The sequence below is a fragment of the Psammomys obesus genome, unplaced genomic scaffold (assembly GCF_907164565.1).
Source record: "Psammomys obesus unplaced genomic scaffold, mPsaObe1.curated_primary_1811, whole genome shotgun sequence".
Taxonomy (NCBI): domain Eukaryota; kingdom Metazoa; phylum Chordata; class Mammalia; order Rodentia; family Muridae; genus Psammomys; species Psammomys obesus.
In genome coordinates, this window is record NW_026596088.1 from 5,279,844 (window position 1) to 5,298,418 (window position 18,575).

Below are 18,575 nucleotides of genomic sequence, written 5' to 3' on the forward strand. Positions count from 1 at the left end.
AGGAAGGAAGGAAGGAAGGAAGGAAGGAAGGAAGGAAGGAAGGAAGGGGAGGAAATTGTGTCTGACAGTGGCTCAGATAGCCCAGAGCACAAAGACCTTACCTGACAATCAAGAGGATGGAGTCAGGGGCCCTCGGATCTGTGTAAATCTGGACCCTGCATCTGTTACCCTACCTTTTTAGACGCTCAGAGATCACCTAGCTTGGCGTACCCAGCAGTGAACCAGAGTCTGCCTCAGACAAACTGGAAAATGTTGACCAACACCAAAGATTGACCTCTCACCTCCACACGTGTATGCCGCAGGTACCACCCCCACAAGAATATTCACACAAATGAATATGCATGTGCACACACAAACAAATGCACAATACCCATATACACACCCTTAAAAATGTTTCCAAGGCTACCGAGTGATGGCCACAGTTTCGTAATACACTGTGAAATGTCATTTTTATTTTCCGGGCATATGCAGAGGTGCATTGACAAAGAAGGGAGAAGAAAAAGGCAAGGCAAGTCCCCTTCACTTCCTCCCTCAGAGCACACATCACCAGTTCTCTTCCTTGCTGACCCTCCCTTGCTTCACAAGCTGCTTCAAGATGCCGGTGGTTCATCAGCTCATGCCTCAGGGAGGGCCTTTGCATAAGCTGCTGTCTCCCTAGAGAGCAGCAGGGAACCATCCCTCCTCCCTTTAGTCCCCTGCTAAATGTCATCTTGACGGTAAATTCTTTCCTGAGAAAGGACTGGATGAAATACCAGGTTGGTATCCACCCTGATCCCGGCATTTTGCAGATAGCATTTATTTATCAGCCTGGGGCATGCCAAGCCTTTTTTTTTTTTTTTTTTTTTTTTAATGTTCTTTCTTGTTCTCCACCTAGAAAGGAAACTCCCTGAGGCTGAAGATTTGTATCTGCTTTGTTCTCTTGTGTCTCCTGAGGACAAAGGGTTCTGGGCTGCGGGTTTCCAAAGAATGAACAAGTGACTGTATGGATGCCATCAACGAAAGTTACAGGGGCAAACGCTAACCGAAAGGATGACTCCATGTCAGTGTAATAAACAAGGAGGAGCGACAGAGAAAGTGATATTGCTACAGTCCTACAAGGAAAAGAGCACACACTAGAAATGAAAATGAAAAGGGTCTGACAATTTTACTGGGAGAGCCACAGCACGTGTTATGCACTCAGCTCAGCGTGAGCGAGCAAACACAGCGAAAATACAACGCCATAAAAGGTCCGCAGGCCACGAAGATGTGGAGTTTATCAATGCTGAGATATGTGTCCCGTAGACAATAAACACAATTTTTATGCAAATGCCCATAGAATATTTAGGGGTATTGAAGGTAGACTAAGTTTAATTGAAAGAAAGGGAAATGAGAAAAGAAAAACCGCCACGGGCTGCAGAGGTGGCTCAGCAGCTCAGAGCACTGGCTGCTCTTGGACCTGAGGTCAGCTCTCCATACCCACATTGGCCACTCCAGTTCCAAGGATCAGAAGCCCTCTTCTGACCTTCACAGGCACCAGGCATGCATATAGTGTATATACGTACATGTAGGCAAAACCATAATGCACATAAAGTAATAAAATAAATAGATACGACTTTTTTAAAGAACGAAAAGCAAAGAAGCTGCATTTCCTATCTAAAACCATTTAACTGCAACTTGTCACAGGAACAATATTTGAATATTTATTTTACTTTATATTTGCGTGGTGTGTGTGTGTGTGTGTGTGTGTGTGTGTGCCTGAGTGTGTGTACATACCATGTTTATCCAGGTACTGGAGAAAGCCCAAAGTAGGTTTTGTGAGGCATCTGATGTGGGTTCTGGGAACCAAACACTGTAAGTGCAGCAAGTGCTCTTAACCACTGAGCTGTCCTTCCTAGCTCAAATATGTAAATATGAAGCTAGTTCTCAAGGTTAAAGCAGATGGATGTCTACATGTTAAGTGTGTAAGAATGGGAATGAAAAGTGCAACGTCAGACCTGGAAACAGCAACGGGAGTCAGGATGCGACATGTCAAAACTTAAAGGAATCTCCTATTCCCACAATAGGGCTTGTTTTTCTTAAGGAACTGGGTAAGGTAAGAAGAGAAAAACAAACAGCAAAATGCTCAACTGGAGTTCAAAGACAAATGCAAAATAAACGGACAAAGAAGGAAACAGACCTAGAACAGACATAATCCCAGAGCAGATCCTTTGGAGAAAACAAACCTAACTAGTAATGAAGATGAATCTCCAGCCAAATCGAGAGGAAGCAGAGAGACAGCATAAATAGTCACAATTAGGAGCACGGAGGAGGATTTGACTGGCAGGTGAGTGGCTGGGGGAGGGGAGGAGGACAGGTGCTGCACATCTGGAGGCTTCCTTCCGCAGCTGCCTCTGTGGGTTCTGCCACATGGTTTTAAATCACAGCTGGGCATCACTGGCTGACCAGGACATGCTCTGAGGACTTCCTCATGGTGTGGCCACCATAGAGTATGCTAACCCAAATCTAGGTGGCAGAGCCCCCCCCCCCCCACCGCCCACCTGAGCTCTGGGGTCTAGCCCACTGTTCCTCCAGGCAAGTTCGTACAGCATGTTCCCATAACTGAATGCCAGAGGCACCTGCTGTACAACAGTGTTTGGCAAGAGGATTTTCCCAGATGCCTTACTGACGTCGAGGCCCACTGTCGACATCATACAACACGTAACTGAATAGCACAGCAGGGCCCTGGAGGAGCCCAGCTCCTACTGGCAGGAGAAACTGAGTCTCCGAGAGGATACATGACTTGTTCAACATCAGAGAGTGTTAGAAGACTTTCTGGAGGCCTGGAAAGATAGCTCAGTCAGTAAAGTGCTAGCTGCACAAGCATGAGGCCACAGAACGGACATAAAGCAACCTGGGTGTGGCATCACGGGCCTGTAATCTCAGCGCTGGGGAGCAGGGACGGAGGAACCTGGCGACTTTCTTGGCTAGGCTAGCTGAATTCCAGGTTGAGTGTGCCCCAGAAAACTATTACTATTAATAATAGCAATACTATTAATTCTACCCTTTTTTTTTTGAGAGAGAGAGAGACAGACAGACAGACAAAAACAGAGAGCGAGGAGGGGGAAGAAGGGAGGGAGGGAGAGAGAATCAGAGTCTTGTGTAGCTCAGGCTGACCTCGAACTCATTTCATAGCTAAGGACGACCTTAAACTTGTGATGCTCCCTATCTCCACTTCCCCAGTGCTGGGATTATGGGGCCTATCTATACCAACACATCTAGCATGTGTGGCTCTGGGGAGGGAACCAGTCGCAAGCTAAGCGACCACTCTTATTCCCATAGCCAGGTCTCTCTCACATCTTTTTGTTGTCTCTCACCGTGCTTGGGTTAAATGCACGGTGCTTGTTAAGTTTCTCCCAGGAAAACTGTTTCCGTCAACAACCGTTTCAAATAAACAACTGGCTTTTTGCTGTTGTCATTTAGAATCGTTTGAGTGGATCAGGCAGGCGCTATGCTACCCCCAGGCAGAATGCTGCAGGTTGGTGTCCACAGGGCTGAATGCACACGTGGCAGAACCAGAGGTGCAGAAAAACAAAACAAAACAAAACAGCGTTGTTTCTGAAAATGGGCTTAAGCTCCTAGAGCAGTTCAATTGGCCCAGGAAAGAAAGGTGTCCGGGCTTACAAGGAGAATAGTGCCCTGACACGTGCCTACCTTCACAGACTGCCATCCCAGCAGCTGCGGGGTGGGGGGGACGAGGAGGGGTGGTGACACCATCTCCCTAGGAAGGAGAATTAGAAGGGAGGAGTCCCAGAAAAAAAACAACACAAAACACCCCCCAAACAAACCAAACAACAGGTTCTGCTGTGACCTGGGGCTGGAGCACTCCAGGCCCCGTGAGGAGACATACAGAGGAAGAAAGCAGGTGGCTGGTAAGATGCCTCAAACTGAGGCGGGGCCAGACCGGCTCCTAGGATAGAAGGCTGCCGTTGAGAATGGCTGCTCTGCAAGAGAGAACCCTGGAGCAGCACTGGCAAAGGGACCCTATTCGGTGGCCACAGTGACCTCGCAAACGGTCTGAGAAAGTCTAAGGACATTTCTCACAAGAGAAGCCAGGTGTTCCCATACCCGTGATTTGTGCACCTTCCTGTTCAGCCTGGTGCCTGAATTCTAGTCAGAGCCAGTCAGTGGTAACAATTATTACCCTGTTCTCTCCTGCCTCACTTCTGCCTACCAGGGAACATCGTCTCGTTCTCTTTAACCTCGGTCAGCTTCACTTGCCGAGGAGGGAACGAACACTGTCTGTGCGTCGGGGAACAAGGCAAGGGGAAAGTATGCAAAGCCATGAAGGGAAGAAAGGACGACCGGACTTCTTGTGTCACATTAAGCATCTCCTTCCTCCCGTCATGTCACTCTGTTTAACTTAGTCCCAGTGCGCTGGTGCCTCCCTGATCTGCAAAGAAAGGTGTGAACTTTTGGGAAAGAGAGTTAAGGCCTGCTTCTGATTCAGAGTCTCAAAACTGTGCTTCCATTAAATGCACATATAATGTATACATATATACATGTATGCATATATACATGTATACCTATATACCTATAAACCTATATACATACATACATGTTTGTATTTATATTATTTATATTTATATTATTTGTAGCCAAGCTATTTCGGCAAATTTTTTTTCCAAACACCAATTTTCTGGCCATCAATCAGTCTATCAAATATTTCCATGGAGTCAGCCACTGGTCCTCAGTAGCAAGCTGAGCCTTGACTCATGCTCTTTATTTTACAAGCGTGGTGGGATCTGGGGGGCGGGGAGGGAAAGGTGGGTTTTGAGACAAGGTTTCTCTGTGTAGTCCTGGCTGTGCTGGAATTCCCTCTGTAGACAAGGCTGGCCTCAAACTCACAGAGATTCACCTGCTTCTACCTCCCAAGTGCTGGTGTTGAAGGCACTTGCCACCACTGCCTGGCTAAGTATGGTGTTTTTAACCCCTTCCGAATTGTGCTTCGTTTAATACCAAACCCTCCACCATGTTTCTGTCCACGACACTTCTTCTATCCCGTGGTCCTTGATTTGTTGTTGTAATTTCTTGTTCAAGGTTTCTCTCCGCTCACCCCATGAGTTCCACAAAAACACACGGGTCTTTTCTATCCTGCTGCACCTCCTAGGCGACTAGAACGCTTTGTCCATTTGAATAAGAACCTGTGGTAATGCAGTGCGGGGCAGGGACTAGGAAGCTGTAAGAGGGACAATGGATGCGTGGGCTGGAAGATGTGATCTCTTTCTTGAGAAATCAGTTTGATTTTTCTTTTCCTTCACTTGGAACTGATAAAAGTCCCAGGTAAGACAACTTAGAAAGGAGACAATTTATCTTCAAGAACTAAGAACAGGTCCAATCACCACTTCCCCCAAAGTGACAGCGGGGAAGCCAGGTGAGACCATCGACCCTGACTCTCTTACTCTGGTGACTGTAAAGTGGTCTCCCATGGGGCTGACCCACTTTCTTGTTGGAAAGGTTGGATGAGGGTGCTTTGTTCTGGCATTAGAAGGGAGCAAAGCAAACACTCCAGAAGGAATGAAACATGGTGGGCGACTATGGGCAGGCTGGGGAGACACTGTCAGCAGGGACTTACCCCCTTAAACAGTTAAGATTGGCTAATGGCTTGCTCAGATCTGTCAGGTAAACCTCTAAGGTAGCCTTAGTGCCCACGAGGCTGTGCGCCCTGGGGCATGGTGTTAACCTAGAGAGGTCTAAGGACTGTGGCCAAGAGAAAACCACATCCTGCCTGGTGTCTGGCTGTTCACAGCTTCAGCCTTGTCTTGTCAGACTGTGGTGAGCTTGCATGTGCGTGCTCTCGGAGGCACCAGGGTAGACGTAGAGCGCCTTTTCCACCAACTCTCCGCTTTGCCTTTCGAAGGTTCTTTCATGGAGACTGGAGCTGGCCAAGGCCAATGGCTTAGACACATTGTCCAGTGAGTCCTAGAGGTTTGCTTATCTATCTCTGCCTGCCCTTAATCTCTGGCCCCCTTGCCACGCCGGTGCTGGGGTTGAGATACCATACTGCTCTTGTTCTGCCCACTTTTGCATGGGTGGCGGGGATCTGAATTCAAGTCCCTGTGCTTCTTCTAGAGCAAGCAGTTTATTGGCCGAGCAACCCATCTCCTCAGCCCTTTTAATGCCAGCAACTATTTTTGTTTTTAAGCCCTGGGGATTAAACCTAAGGCTCGTTGTGCAGGCTGGCAGATGCCTGCCCGGCCGGCCATCTCCCAGGCCTTCTTTTACTTTTCATTTTGAAGCAAGCCCTCACTAAGGCCCAGGTAAGACTTGACCTTGTAGTCCTCCTAGCCCTCTGAGTAGCTAGGATGGAAGGCCCACGCCACCAGGCCCAGCTGATTCCTGTTTTGTAAACTGAAGGGCCAAATAAGGCACATTGATGAGGCCAAGCCAAGCTAGCAGTCATGGCTTTGGGCTTTTGTTTTCATATTGCAATATTAAGGGACACCATGTCTGCGATGGACTGAATTGCATTGTGGTTTCCAAAGTAAAACCCTTCTTACCAGCCATCCACGCCTGCTTTCTGCAGTTCTGAAATCCCAAACGACAGAGACCCCATGAAGTCATTTCTGCTGGTCAGGTCCCAATCCCAGATCTCTACAGACAGTCTTCTGTCTTTGTCTGATTCCTTCAGCTGACTGAAGGGAGGGAAAGAGAGGGAGAGAGTCAGCCAAGGTCATGAGGATTTCTCAAGCAGATGAAATATACAGGAGGATGGGAATCTGAGGTAGAAATCCTTAACTATCACAAGCTACTGCAGGAGACACACTTGGTTCCTACTCCCCTGGGAGTAGGGGCTCATTCTGTTTGACAGCCTGGGGCTCAGGCAGGGGACCTAAGCCAGCTCCAACAAAAGCAGGCCCATCTATGTCTGCTGTGTCTGTCTTAATTCGCATGGACAGTCACTGGGAAAAATTCTGATACCCAAGACATCATTGGGCGTGCATGTGTGTGCATTTGCACACGTGTGAGTCGAATATGAAGCAGAGAGACTGCACAGAGAAACCTCTTGCTGGCATCTTAGGGGAAAACTGTTCTGTAAATGGCCCTGAGAGGCTCAGGCAAGTCCTTGCTTTATCCTGAGAAAGGGGCAAGGATACGAGGCAAGAACCATGTTTCCAGCCTGCGCCTGCAGCGTGACCTGTGGTATCAAACTGTGGACGGCTGAAACCTGCTCAGCCTTCTACTCTCCAAGGGGCCTCTTTAGCAAGCCCCTGTGCATAAAATAGGCGTGAAATGACCAGCGATTATTAGTCACATCTGCTAACTAGTGCTTGACTTACACCATACCCAGTCAGCAGAGATCAGCTGCTAATGGTAACAGCAACTGGCCCAGGCACACTGAGAGGAGGATAAAGAGAAGCTGATGTAGTCCTTCCAATAGGCTGCAAACCCGGTGCCATCCAAACACAGCCCTGGAGATTTTGCTGGTACAGCCTCTAAACTATGCCCCTCTAATTTATTGTCACCAAGCAGAGCACGCATTCAGTCCCATCCAACCCAAGAGGGAAAAAGTTCTGATTTTCCCTTGGCTCACAGGGCTGGGATCCAGATGAAAGAGAAAGGGGTAAGGAGGAAGGGAGACAAAGGGAAAAGGGAGGAGTGGCCCAGTCTCTCGTGACCTATGTCTCCACCCCTGTCACCCATGCAGTGCCATGGTGATTTCCACTTACAATCTGAAGGTTTCGTTCCACTCAGGGTTGAGGGAGCACTTGATGGTTTTGGTCTTCTGCTTGCTCTCACTTTTGGGATCAGGGATCAGTTTCAGTTTTACATAGGGATCTGACAAGCCGTTGGGGTCCATAGGCACAAGATTTTTAGCATCTCTTACTGAAAAACAAAAAGCGGTTTCAATGTTAGCGATGTCCAGAGTGTTTAAGTACCTGCTACTGACGCCTGTGGCTCCGGTGGCAGAGTCCTGGGCATCACACCTGCTTGGTGGGAATTTGAATTTTATTAATATCAACAGCTAGAGGCATGTAAATGAGACAGCCTGACAGGGTATAGAATCTGCTCCATATTGACTAAAAATATTCCCAAACTCTTTCTTATTTAGTATATGTTAATTACGCAAAATAATATTTCCATGCATGTATATAACACATGTGCTTGCTAGTTTTATGTTGACTTGACCCAAGCTAAAGTCATTTTGGAAGAAGGAACCTCAAATGAGAAAACACCCTCACCAAATTGGCCTGTGGTAAGCCTGTGGAAGTATTTTCCTGACCCATGATTGTTGAGACATCTGTATGATGGTCAGTCTCCATCGAGGCCTGGTTAATTGAAGGGGAAAAACTTGGCACATCAGGATAGTGCATTTCTGGGTGTCTGTGAGGACAGTTACAAGGATGATGTAGCCATGAGGGTTCTCGATGAACGAATGGTCTAATCTGCTGATGGATCTGACAGGAATTAGCTATTGAGAGGTGCTGGAACTGCGGAAGGGGGAGAGATAAATCACCAAGGGCGTGTCCTCGAGAACTAGATATTGTCCTGGCCACCTCCTGTAACTGCTGTGCTCTGCTTCTTGTCTGCCATGATGTGAGTTCCTCCATCACACCCTCCCACCAGGACAGGACGAAACGAAGAGCAAAATAAACCCTTCCTCCATCAAGCTACATTCCTGAGTATTGGCTACAGCAATGAAGTAGGACTAACCTGATCCTGGTCGGTGGGCCCACACCGACATACAGAGAATGGTGCTGCATGAGGAGGGTCAGGGGACCAAAGAGGTGGTGCTTCCTGAGCACGGACTTCCCTGTGGGGGTAATGGGGCACACTAGAACTAGATAGATGATGGTTGCAGGGCTGTGGATGTAAAGCAGAGCCAACTGTGTGTTTCAACAGTGAATGGCTGTTTTATACACTGTGACTGTTGACTTCATCCAAAAAGAAAAGGTTAAATAAGGAAAAAGAGTTGCCATCTCCTACCCGTACGTCTCCTACCCTTGTGTCACATGGCAGCCACACCCAGAAAGTCCATAGAGAGAATTCTGGGAAAATATCAACAGTATTATAGCTAGGCTCCACCTAAGGTTAAGGCCTCCTGGATAAAGGATCAGCACTGAAGATGCAATGGATCAGGGAGAAGATGAGGGAGAAGAAAGCATCTGCCTGGAAAACGGGAAAGCTGATCAGCATCAGCTTAAAGGATGGAAACATAGGTGGCCAAGAAAAGGGGGCCAGAAAATGAGGCTTGCACAGAACTTAAGTACATACTGTTAAACAACTTAATAGTGTTGACCATATCATGAGAGAAAATTCAAGGTAATATATTCAGTCTAAAATGAATGAAACTAACTACTTGAATGTATGACTCCTACTGGAAATACAAAGATGATTCAACATTTTGGCAAGTTTATTATTAATATATTCATCAATTTATAAGTGAAAGAAGAAAACCACAAGGTCATTGTAGTTATCTGGAAATGGCACAAAAATCTCTTGACAGGGTTGTGACTAGCTGAAATAATAGCATCATAATTTACGATAAAAGCAATCCCACAGAAGTCAGGAATGAGACAGGGTGCCCATTTCCACAGCTATTACGCTACGCTTTTCCTAAATGTTGCACAGATGCAACAAAACAACAAACAGGAATCCTACAAGCTCAGGATGACAAGACTAACAGATGGGAGGATGAAAGACTGGAACATATCACGTAAAGCCTCCTCTTCACTTCCTACAATGTTCACTTCCTCCCAATCACAGTTCTTCTCCCATAGAGGTTACACTCCACAGATCCCAGCCTTACGCCACTTGCGTTGTTTCCACTTCATGAACTCCGTTACTCCTGGCAACAAGTCTTCTCTCACCAATCTATCACTGGACCAGATATATACTCTCTGAGCCCCTATTCCCTCCTGCTTCCACTCCATATTTGTGGCATAGATTTTATGGTGCAGTATAATAGTCAATTTCCTCACCAATTTCTTCCTAGTTTACTTATTTATCAAAATACAAGTCATGGTTAATTTCAAATATCTTTATTCTTCTATATCCAATCAGCTGACCAATACAGAGAAGAAAAGGGATGGAGAGAGGGAGGAAAAGGAGGAGGAAGGAATAGTAGAAAGGAGTTGGGGAGGGAAAGGGGGCAGGAAGAAGCATGCATGGACATTCAAGCAGAGGAAAGGGAAGAAAATAGGGAAGTAGGGAGCAAGGAAATGAGGGTAGAAGGGAAGCAGAAAGGGAGGGAGGAGAATTTGCCTAAAGTCATATAGTCAGTAGGGTTGGGACTGAATAAATGACTGACAAGAGATGTGGATAGGAATTCACTCTCCCTCTCAGCCACAAGTTACATCCCCAAAGCAAGAAATGTTCCTCTCTGGCCTAGATTCCATTATGTTCAGTGAGTAGGTTCCTACTCTGCTCTAAACATTCTGTTACATTACAAGGCATCTGGGGAGAGCATAAGATGCTGATTCTGTCCACAAAGAACATATGAAACTGAGTCTGTTAGAAGTATAATTGATTTCTGATACGGCGGCAGCCAGGCCACCTAGTGTTGAAGTTACAAACCAGGCATCTTACCTAGCTATTCCTGTAAGCTTTCGGTCTAGTTTTCTTGATCAACAAGATATGTTGATTTAACAGTAAACTTGGACAAAGGGTATTTGGTACAGAACCTAGAAAATACTCAATATACATTAACTGTGTCGCTGCTATCACATTGTTATTGCTCTGCCCTCTGGCCACACTTGTCTATTATTTACTTATTTTTGCAATGTTGAAGGTTGAATTCAAGGCCTCCACACATGCTAGACTTCTGTTTAACTCTTCATTTTTTGAGGCAGGGGCTTACTCTGTTTCCCAGGCTGGCCTTGAACTTGTGATCCTCCTGCTTCTGCCTCCTGAGTGGTACCTGTGGCCCATGCCACCAGGTCCACGGACACTGTGTGCTGGACTTTCCCATTTGACACCTTCTCTAGAGGACTCAGCAAACCTTAGCACAGAGGAACTCTAAGGCTCTCTCAGGCACAACTCCTGTTACCTGCCGCCATGGACCGATGCTGGCTCAGCAGCACGGGTGTGAGATGTGTTCACTTGCCTTTTCCTAACAAGTCTCGGGATGAGGTGGAGGCTGCTGGCCCACAGAGCACGCATGGAGTAGCACAGCTCTGGGGAGGGATGCCTTCTCCAACAGAGCACAATCCCCAACTGTTATTTTCTCTCATTTCTCAAGTCTTCTAAGGAAAATAGCATGTGCCAGTTTCTAGTCCGGGAATGACACTTTGATCACACAGTGATCTGCATGAAAACATGAACTGAGTTGTTCTGGAGGGACAGAAGCTTGTCTGTCTGGATGATTGGCAAGACACATGCATGTAGAAATAGCTCATTTTTCTTCTCTCTGGGAAGGCCACTTCCCCAGGCTCCTTGTCTTATTCACCGACATCGTAATGGTGATCATTAGGAAGCAGTCTTCTATTTCAAGTTTAGGATTCCTACCAGATGTTCTCTGCTGGACCGAGGTGTTCTATCTACTGAAGCCTTCCTTCACCCTCTGTTCTCCCTGACTTAAAGCAAACATTCCTCATTCAAGCATGATTCCACTTTTCTCGCCGTCCTTCTTGGACTTTCTCCCACTTCTGTCCTCTTGAAGCTATCCTGTCTAACAAAAGGCCTAAAATCCTATGGGGTTGAGTATAGTGGGATTGATTCAGAGCTCTTGGCTTTCACATCTCTAGAAGTATGGCTATTTTAAAACCACTGTATCATGGGCAGTAGACAGGGGCTGCAGGCTCAGAGCCAAAGGCCTGTCCCCTCCGATGCTTTTCAAAGTCATGTTTCCCAGCAGCGAGAAAGCCGCTTACGCGTTGAGGAAGCAAAACCTCTCTAGATGACACTTGGCGGGACCAACTTTGATTTTTCTTGATAAATGTTTCTTTACTATCTTTGCTGAAATCCAGCCAGTGCAGATGGTACGATATGCTTCACACAAAGCAGAAATAGCACCCATCCCCCGCTGGTGAAAGTTTGCTAAATCCGCAGGAGACGAGCAGGCTGAGCCAGAAAACATAGCTTGTTTTAACCATGGAGCTAGGTGGGATCACATCAAGCCCAGCGAAGCCACTGTAGTCTGGTGAAGGTTGCCGACAAGGGGTGGCAAGATACAGCACCGATGTTATTGACTTTCCTAAGCACTGTCCCTCAAGAGCTTTTCTAAACTGTTTAACTCTCCTTCCCAGAAAGAAAAAGTCTTGGAAAAGTCTAAAGAATTACAGTGTTTTATGGTCCCAACAGTGAATTATATAAATAATGAGAGTTCTTTTATTTATTTATTTGTTTTTACTAAAACTCTTCTTTGAAAAAAAAAAAAAAATCCTTGGCATTCTGAGTCCTCACAAGTCTTCATTATGTATGTTGAAACAGTGATTCAAAGCCACAGCCACAAACATTCAGGTTGAGAATGTTTGCAATAAGGACACTGAAAATTAACCTGTACAGGGAAAGGTTTACACAAACCAGGCCACATCCGTACTGAGAATAACAGTTGTAGCTGCTGAAAACACAAGAAACAGACACGATTACAATATAAAGGCCTGTGTTTAAGGAGAGGGCCTGCGTGGTTCTGTGAATGAAGCCGAGATCTGTGCTATTTGGTAACAGCAGTGGGCCGCTGTCACGTTTCCCCACTTGTGTAATTAGACTGCACACTTAAGAGAATGTCTTTGACCTTGGGAAATACACACTGAAGTGTGCTGAGGCCAGTGGGGGATCATGATTCCTTACTGAATTCTCAAGTGGGTAGGAAAAAAACAAAAAAAGCACTGATCTAAAAATGTTCAATCTAGAGGATGGTAGACTACATGAGATACAATATAGAGTACCAGCCAGTCAGGTGAAGGAAATACAAGAGTTCTTTCTGCTAGCCTTGCCTCTTTTCTGTCAGTTTGAGACTATGTTAAAATCAAGTCTTTAAAAAAAAAAAAAAAAAAAAAGGACCGCCAAATCATCTAAAGCACTGATTCTCAACCTGTGGGTCACGACCCCCACAGAGGCTGCATTTCAGATTAAGATTTGTGACACAGTCATGAAGTAGCAGTGGAAATAATTTTATGGTCAGGGATCACCGAAACATGAGAAGCTTTATTAAAGGGTCACAGCATTTAGGAAGGTTGAGAACCAGTGTTCCAAAGAGAAGCAAAATAAAGCACATTTTCCACAAGGCCTACGTGAATACAAACATAAGCATCCAGAAGGAAATACACAAAATTATTTTTAACTAATGGTTACATGTCAGAGGATGAGGGGGCCTTTTGGAGGTTAGAAACAGAATAACATTGGCCTTATCTGTTCTAGTTTAAGTTTCTTACCAACAAAACACATTCTTGTATTAATTACGTTCTTAAGTTGTATATTGCTAGCATCTGAGAAGCCATAGCCCTGGCTTTCGGAGACTTCACTCTGTTCCCCGCAAAGACACAGCAGGGCAACGGGATCTTCAATGTGAAGCTTCAAAACCGTCATTTGAATTACAGAGAGAGGCTCCATCCTAAATGCAGAGTCAGGATGTCCTGAGTGAGACCAATGGACCCTTATCAGACACCTCTCTGTGAACCTAGGCCTGGACATGAAAACATGGCATGGCCTAGCCTCTAATTCCAGGGATATCCTGGAGGCTCACACTTCCACTGGGTCTTTGCCTAACACCACGGAGCCCTGGGTTCTATTTCCTCATTTAAATATCATATAACACACATATTGAAGAACATATTTGCTCTTAGGAAATGTACATTGGAACATTTCAGGTTTAGTGAGAACCATGACCTCAACTCATTCTCAGATGATTCATGAAAAAAAAAATGCTCATGTAAAGAAATATTTACCAGAGAGAGCTAAAAGTCCTCCCCCGACCCACAGACACGCGGCCGCTGGCACACCTTGCATGAGAAATTTCTTGTCTACGGTCTATTTGTGTCTCCTTGGTTTCTGCTTCTTTACTTGCACGGCCTTTCTAAACCCCACCTTTCTCTGGTGCTTTTGAGCCCTGACAAACCCCAGCTCTCTTCCCCAACCCATATACTGGTCTCTGATCATAAAGCAAGCAAACGTGAGCCGTTATAGGGAGCCCACACGCAGACCCAAGTCATCCGGAGCACGTGAAGGCCCCACAGGCTCCTGGCACAGCTGGCTTCCCATGGCTGCTGGCAGAGGTGCAGTTGTCACACATCTAATTATCTGCGTTGAGTCAGACTTCCAGCTGGGACTGTCACGGTGCCTATTGAGAAAAGAGCCTGACAAGCTGGCGCAAGTGAGAAAAAGGTGGAAGATGAGGAAGATAGCTGGAGAACATCAGACCTGAATTTAACCTCCCCCTGTGCATGATGAACGTTAGCTGGGTGCTTTAAGCAAAAGATTTCTCAGAACCTCAGTTTCCTTATTTAAAAAACAAAACAAAACAAAAACAAGCAAAAAACAATGCTAGCAGCGGAGCGTGGAAGCAAATAGATCTTTGAAGTTCATTGGCTAACTACCTTAACCAAGTTAATGAGCTGCAGGATCAGTGAGAATCCTGTCTCAGACAGGAGGTGGTTGAGTAATCACCCTCTCAAGTGATCAAGAAAGATATCTAGTGTCAACCTTTGGCCTCCAAAGGCAGGCACGGACACACACACACACATGCATGCACGCACACACGCATGCGCGCACACAGGCCTAGGAGAGATAAACTAAAAGGGAAATGGATTTTGGCTGATGGTATCATTAGTTTCATACCCTGTCTGGCTAGCTCCATTGCTTTTAGATCAATAACAAGGCAGAACCATCCTAGTGGAAGGGTGTTATGGGGAAAGCAGTTCTCATCAGGGTATCCAAAAGGCAACAGAAGTAAGTGGAGGATGTCAAGGATAAGGTTTGCTGTTTGCAGTCATGTTCCCAGGAACTGATTTCCTTCATCAAGGTCCCATTTCTTAAGAGTCCATTCAACCGTGAACTCATTGTCAGTGACCCACTGACAATGATCATAGTCGTGATCAATTCTCTGTAAGTCCTAGCTTCCCAGAGATCCATCCTGTAACATGTGAGCCCCTTGGGGACCGAGACACTTTGTATCTGCCCTGTGCCGGCACCTTAGTTACCAGGATAACAATGTTTAGGGGAGAAGGTGAAGCTCACAGCAGAAGCCTAATGAACGATGGTTTCCTTTCCCCATAGGGAGAATTCAGACCAAAGCATATGATGAAAATGTACAAGGACTGAGATAAATTTGGGGACTGAAACAGCATCCCTTCAATGTGATCTTCATACAAACGCGAACCCCGGCTTGAGGATGACAGACGGTCTGAAGTCAGATGCGATAAATCCATCCCTCATTACCAGCGGCTTCTTTCCACTCCAATTTAGTGACTGGGACTGCTGCCTGGGATGGCATCTCCTGTGAACTCCCAAGAGCCTTCAGAATTTTTTTTTTCCATTGACAGAATAATTGCACATCTTTATGGGACACACTGTGATGCTTTAGTATGTGTATATATCGTGTATTGATCAACTCAAAGCACCCAGGCTCTTCGTCATTTCAGACACTGCTCATTTCTGTGTGATAAGAACATTCAAAAGCCGCTCTTCCGGCCAGTTTGGATTTGTTTCTATTTTTACTTCTCTGAGCCCTTTACACTTTAACCCCTCACCCAAGCCCCAGTCCTTGGTGGCTCCCTTTCCCTTAGCCTGCTAGGAGGCTAGTGTGGTTCTCTTTCTCTCCAAATCCTGCCTACAGGGGGATGCCTTTCCATCACTTCTGGGTGGGAACACAAACATCTCTACCTTCTTGTCCCCGAAGCAGCTCTTCCTGAACATATCAGCAGGACCCTCCGTGATGCTTGCCTCGCCTTGGGAAGCATCCTGTGGAGGAGCGCCACGTAGGCAGCTTGACGTCACCATGCAGCTAAGGTCTTTAGCCACAGTTTGAGCCTTTACACTGCCAATCACCACCCTGGGGTTCCTAGTTCACTTCCTCTATCACCGCTGACAGAAGAAGCCATTTCATGATCTCCATTTGTCAGGACTCGACTGGCTTCCCACCTCTCTCTTCTGTGCCTGACGCTGTTCTATGTATCTAACAGAACAGTACACGCCAATGGACCTCTAACTCTATTATGCTTTCATCAGATAACATGTGAGACACTTCCAGAGCCTTTGGGGATGGGCTACTCCTGTGTTCCCGTCTCTCTGGCAGGGGAACTACCTCACTAAGTCTGTGGATATTAAACAAGAAGAGAATTCCTTTATTGAATGTCTTGGGGCTCAAGGCAGAGAGAGCTGAGAGTCATTTACATTATATTATTAACTTTCAGAGTCTTAAATCCCTTCTGCCTGTCAAAGACTGACAAAGTGGTTTTGAAACTGTTGTGGTATTTCCGATAATTTCACACTTCTTGCTGAAACGGAGCTTTTGTTTGACACATGTTCTCCATAGGTCCATTCTTGGATTTTTTCTTTCATAACTAAAACATTCTCTGTATGTAGTTCATCACTTGTCTGTCTCCGCCCGCTTCAAATTTAGGTGACCTTCTCTTTGCTCTGGCCTTTGCTCCAGGAACATTTGCTGCCCATTTCCCCATGAAGAGAAGCCTTTTGTTTTCCATGCCTGTCATTTTGCTCATGATTATTTTCTTCATCCCTTGATATCTAGGAGCACACCTCCAGCTTGTTTCCATATCATTTATCACCCATTGTAAGCTGGCCATGCATCTCTATGCATCTCTTTTTATTTTATTGTTTTAAATAGCTTTCTAAGGGCTGGAAATGTATCTCAGTTGGTAAAGTGCCTGCCTAGCATGCATGAAGCCTATATTCAGCCCCCAATACAACACAAACCAAGACAGACAGAGCACGCCTGTGGCCCCATCCCTCAGTGGAGGGAGAATGAGAAGTTAATGGTCACCCTCAACTTCCTAGCCAGCTGGGAGAGATGACACACACAGAGGCACACACCCTGTCCAGCCACATCAACAACAGATTGGTTCCTAGCAGCATGCTATTCTTCCTGCTTATTTGATGATGCTTTGCACTCAGGAAGACCCTTTTTCATTTCAGACCATTGCCCACTGCTTTCCTTATGTGTAACTTTTTGCTTTCTGCCTACAGCATCTTATGGGTCTCTGGGGTTTGTTTGTTTGTTTGTTTGTTTGTTTGTTTTATGTACTGCAGTAACTCTTAACACATGGGTAAATTTATATAAGCTGCCAGTAACACAGGTCACAGAACAGTTCCATCATCTCAGGGAAATCCTTCAGACCTCTCCTCTGTAATCACCATCCCCTCAACCTGCAAGGCCCAAGCTGCTGTTCATCTATTTCTTACCACTGCAGCAGTCTCCTTTCAATAATTGAATACATAAATAGAATCACACAGTGTGAATCCTTTCAAGAGTGGCTCCTCTTACTTAGCATGATGTCTTTGAGAGTCATCCAAATTGTTAAGCCTATGAATAAATCCTTTTCGTAGCTGAGTAGTGTTCTATTGTGTGGATATACCACAGCGTGCTTTTCTCTTGGCTGCTGAACACACTTGAGTTGTTTCCAATGGAGAACTAGCCAGGAGAGGGATCAAAGAGTTATGTGGTTGTATGTGTGTTTAACCTTGTATGACACCAATAGCTTTCCAGACTGACTGCCTTCTGCATTCCTGCTCAATAATGAATGACAGTTCTGTGTCTTTGCCCACAAAAGACACTGAAAGCACTATCATTATTATGTTGAGTAATGGTATCTCTTCTCTTATAATTTTCATTCCTTAGTTTTCAGAGGTATTGTTATCTTTTTACATGTGCATTTACCACGGTAATGTTGTCTTACATGAAGCAAGAGTTTGTTCAGCTTTGCAGCCTATAGCCATGCCTGATAGCATAGGTTTGCAATGATCAGGAGGCTGAGGCAGGAGGATCAAAGTGCCAAAGCTTCCCTGAGTAACTTAATGAGGCCCTGCCTCAAAATAAAAACTAAAAAAAGAGCACAGCATGACTTGAGTTTAAGTTCCTAACACCACAAAAATCAAACCACAAAATTAAAAACAAACCTCCCTGCTCCTCCTCCTCTTTCTTTCTTTTCCCATTCTCTTCCTCCTCCTGCTAATCAACATCACCACCACCATCATTACCATCACCACCGCCACTGTCCTCTTTCTCTCCGTCTCTCTCTCTCGCTCTCTCTTTCTCTTTCTCTCTCTCTGTCCCCTGAGGACTATAACCTCAGGTTATCACTCACTTTAGGAGTTAACTCCTAAAGTGCCCAGGAGTATGTAACTGGGCACCCCATCCTGAACTTGCTAGTATCTTCTTCCAGGTTATAATTTTTGTTCATTCTGTAGTGGCGTCTTTCACGGAGCAAACGCTTTCACACTATGATGAAGTTTAATTCATCTTATTCTCTTGTATGAGTCACAGTTGTAGTGTCATGTCTGAGACCTCTGTGTCTAATTCCACATTATAAATCCCCCCCAGCATTTTCTAAAAGTTTCACGCTTTCACCTTTTTCATATGGCTCTGCTCCTCGCTTTGAGTTAATTCTCCAGTGTACCGTGAGGTGGAGGTTAAGACGTATAAAAAATTTTGTATATAGATA

General features: G+C 45.6%; 1 protein-coding gene across 2 annotated transcripts in view; it reads right to left on the reverse strand.

Annotated features, from left to right (window-relative positions):
- Nucleotides 1-18,575, reverse strand: part of Prkcb (protein kinase C beta) — a 322,945-nt gene that overhangs the window by 98,485 nt on the left and 205,885 nt on the right. For both annotated transcript variants that reach the window (XM_055627393.1, XM_055627392.1), the window contains exons 6-7: nucleotides 7,686-7,842; nucleotides 6,516-6,650 (exon numbers count right to left, since the gene is read on the reverse strand). In XM_055627393.1, the coding sequence (XP_055483368.1) occupies nucleotides 6,516-6,650; nucleotides 7,686-7,842 (292 nt within the window). The remainder of the gene's footprint in view (nucleotides 1-6,515; nucleotides 6,651-7,685; nucleotides 7,843-18,575) is intronic.